The following is a 3363-nucleotide window of genomic DNA, read 5'->3' on the forward strand; positions in this document are numbered from 1 at the left end:
ATAAGTGCAGTGATTTCATATGCATTCACCATTTCATTAGCATAAAACGCAAGCGAAATCAAGAAAGGACACCCATTTGTGCTTGCACATTTATGCCAATAGGCACTATTGAGAGAAACTTTTTTTAATATCGCAATTTACCGAAGCCGAGGAATCGCCAACTACCCAGTATATATAACAAACAAAACACATGTTTCCGTTTTAAGTCAACACATACACATCATTATAAGAAAAGTAGCGCAGTTTTGAAGGTCTCAGTGAAGCTACCTAGCAGTAGGGTGTCTTTTTATACAATTGCGAGATCAACAGTACACTTTAGGAAAACGTTCATAGGAAAATGCTTAAGCCCGTTTTGTACCGCAATTTGATGCTATAATAGCGACTCCAGATTTGCCTTATCAGGCGATGTAAGACGCCATGTTCCTTTCTAGGCCAACTGGTTGATCGATTTAGTCACCTAAACAATATAGTTTGCTTGCTGTCTTTATACTTGTAATATAGCATGGAATAGGACGATTTATTGACTGGAAGTCTAAGAGCCGCTAGTACAAAAAATCTAAAATATTCAGAACGCATTCAACTACGCAACTACTAGGGTAGAAAATATGTTCTTTTAGTCATAAGGATATGTCAAAGACTTTCTGTCCTCCCGCAAGGCACGAATATCAATGGGTGAAGAGCGATCAGAGCCCATTGAATTGGGGGAGCGGGGCACCCTACAGGGAGCAGTGTTATCACCACTCCTGTTTAATCTGGCCTTACTGCCATTGACACGATTGCTAGACCAAATCGAAGGAATCGGACATGCGTTCTACGCGGACGATGTTACAATATGGACGGAGCAAGCGGGCTCCGACGGCTGGATGGAGGAGACACTCCAAACGGCAGCACTCACAGTGCACGAGTACGCGAAGACCTGTGGACACAGCTGCGCGCCGCAGAAGTCGGAACTCCTCGTAATCCAACCAGGAAAGCCCCGCAAGAAGCGCCCACCAGACATCTGCATCCAAATTGACGGCACCACAGACAAGCCGACGGACACGTGTAGAATTCTGGGACTCTTAATACAAGACAATGGCAAAGCACATGCCGCCATCGCCAAGATGAAGACCAGCGCGGAGGAGATCCTAGCCATGCTGAGAAGGGTTTCAACTAGAAACAGAGGACTCAAGGAAGACGACGCCCTCAGACTAGTGCAGGCATTCATAACATCCAGGATAACATATTCGGCCCCGTATCTCAATCTAGACAGGACTCAAAAGAATACACTCGATACCATCATCAGAAAGGCCACCAAGCAAGCCCTCGGCCTACGCATCTATTCGTCGGCCCAGCGCCTTCAAGCCATGGGGGCACACAACACAGTCGACGAACTCATAGAAGCCCACCTGTCTAACCAGCGACTTCGCCTGAGCCAGACAAATTATGGCCGCGTGGTGCTGGATAAGATAGGGTGGCGCAAGGAGAAAGCAACAATCAAGAGGTACATCCCAACTGAATGGATGACGACAATCACCACCAAGCCCTCACCCCGAAACATTACGCCGGAGAAAAATGATGGCAGGAGAGAAGCCAGAGCTCAGGCGATTAATTCCAAAATGCAGCGATTGGAGGGAGTCCTATACGTGGATGCGTCCCTCGTCAAGGGCAGCAGCAAATCAGCGGTGGTGGTAACCGACGGGGAACTGTTAATAAACAGCGCTGCAGTCAACACCAGAGAGTCAGCGACAGCAGACGAAGTGGCCATAGCCCTGGCGCTCGTCCAACCGGGCGCCAGGCTAGTGGTTACCGACTCCAAAAGAGCTTACGGCGGCTACAGGAAAGGGGTGGTCTCCTCAGAGGCAGCCGCGATATTAACGAAGAAAAGGGCACCGGAGCGAGCCGTAGAGCTCGTATGGGTGCCTGCGCACACAGCGGTAGCCGGCAACGTCATAGCCGATTACATTGCCCGAGCGATGACCCTCCGGGCAGGGCACGACGCCGACACCACCAACCCGGTGCTCACGTACAAAGAGATTACCTCCGACTATAGGGAGGATCGGCGCACATTCCCCGGGCCGCACCGCACCCTGAGCAGGGAACAACAAACAATCATCAGGCGCATCCAGGCGGGTTCGCTTACCCACCCTGCCCTGATGAATAAATTCTACCCAGAAACCGAAGAGGACGTTTGTTCATTTTGCAAAAATAACACAGGCACCCTCGCACACATCCTGATGGAGTGCACGTCACTCAAATCCCCTATACCCCCCATCCCCCCTTCGTCCCCCACTGCCCCACCCCATGAGCAATGGGAGACCTTACGGTCCAGCCCCGCCCTGTCGATCCAGCTTGCGCTGGCGGCTAGGGGCCAGGAGCTGCTGGCCGTATATGGGTCCCGAAACCAGGGAACCACCCCGTCCGTCGTCTGAGAAGACGCCGTCATTTTGAGCTCAATAAATGTTTTCTCTCTCTCTCTCTCTCTCTTTTAGTCATAAGAAGTATATTCTATAAAAGGAGAACCAGCGCAATGTAGACGAACCGAACTGCTCAACGTGGTAATAGGCAATTTTTTTAAGCAAATGGGTTCCCTAAATTTTATTATTCCTTCTTACGTATGCAGCCAACGTACAACGTAGTAGGCGCCCTCGTTGTGTGAGCCGCAAGTTCCGACTCTGTGGCAGACACGAATTAACTGATGAATTCATACCATTATGCGCTTCGCTAGCTTTACTTTAAGCCAGCTATCTGTTATGCTTCTAGACTTGTAAATAATGGGTGTTTTTACGCAGACTAAGTAATATTTCAAAATAGATGTCTTGAAATAAACAAAGCCCCGTTTCTCCCGAAAGGCGAAGCACCGATTGCAATAGCAAATTAGTGGACCACTATACGAAGTAAGGATAGTAGTTTTATCGTCCGTATAAACTTAGAAGTATTCTCTTACTAAATAACTTAACGAGCATGGTGTCATCGCGCACAAGCAAGCATGACCACATCACACTAGATGACCACGGACACTCACCAAAGTCAATCCAAATAGGTCGCGAAGATTAGGCCGAGAAGTGGTTCAGAGCAAATTCCTATATATATATATATATGTATATATATATATATATATATATATATATATATATATTGAGAAAAGGTTTATTGGCGGTGTCCTTCAAGGACGCTACGAGTTCCAAGAACGGCGAAGCAGCTTGGAGCATCGTCTCCAAAAACACAAGCGACCAACAGCGCGAGCAGAGCGGGCCGAGCGTTGGCGATGCCGCTGGACGGAGGCGCGTCTTCTTGACAATCGCCGCCGCAGAAAAAGAGCCATCCTGGCGACCTAAGAGGTTGTTGGCAGAGGGTCATGGTAGGGCTTGAGACGCGCCACGG

The 3363-nt window shown here is 48.9% G+C and overlaps 1 protein-coding gene across 1 annotated transcript; it reads left to right on the forward strand.

Moving 5' to 3' along the window:
- Positions 1-668: 668 nt before the first annotated feature.
- On the forward strand, positions 669-2638 carry LOC119458999 (uncharacterized). The gene is made up of 2 exons (XM_037720850.1): positions 669-1670; positions 2603-2638. The coding sequence occupies exons 1-2, from the start codon at positions 669-671 to the stop codon at positions 2636-2638; spliced, it is 1038 nt and encodes a 345-aa protein (XP_037576778.1).
- Positions 2639-3363: the final 725 nt, after the last annotated feature.

Source organism: Dermacentor silvarum, chromosome 7 (genome assembly GCF_013339745.2).
Source record: "Dermacentor silvarum isolate Dsil-2018 chromosome 7, BIME_Dsil_1.4, whole genome shotgun sequence".
In the NCBI taxonomy this organism is placed as follows: Eukaryota; Metazoa; Arthropoda; class Arachnida; order Ixodida; family Ixodidae; genus Dermacentor; species Dermacentor silvarum.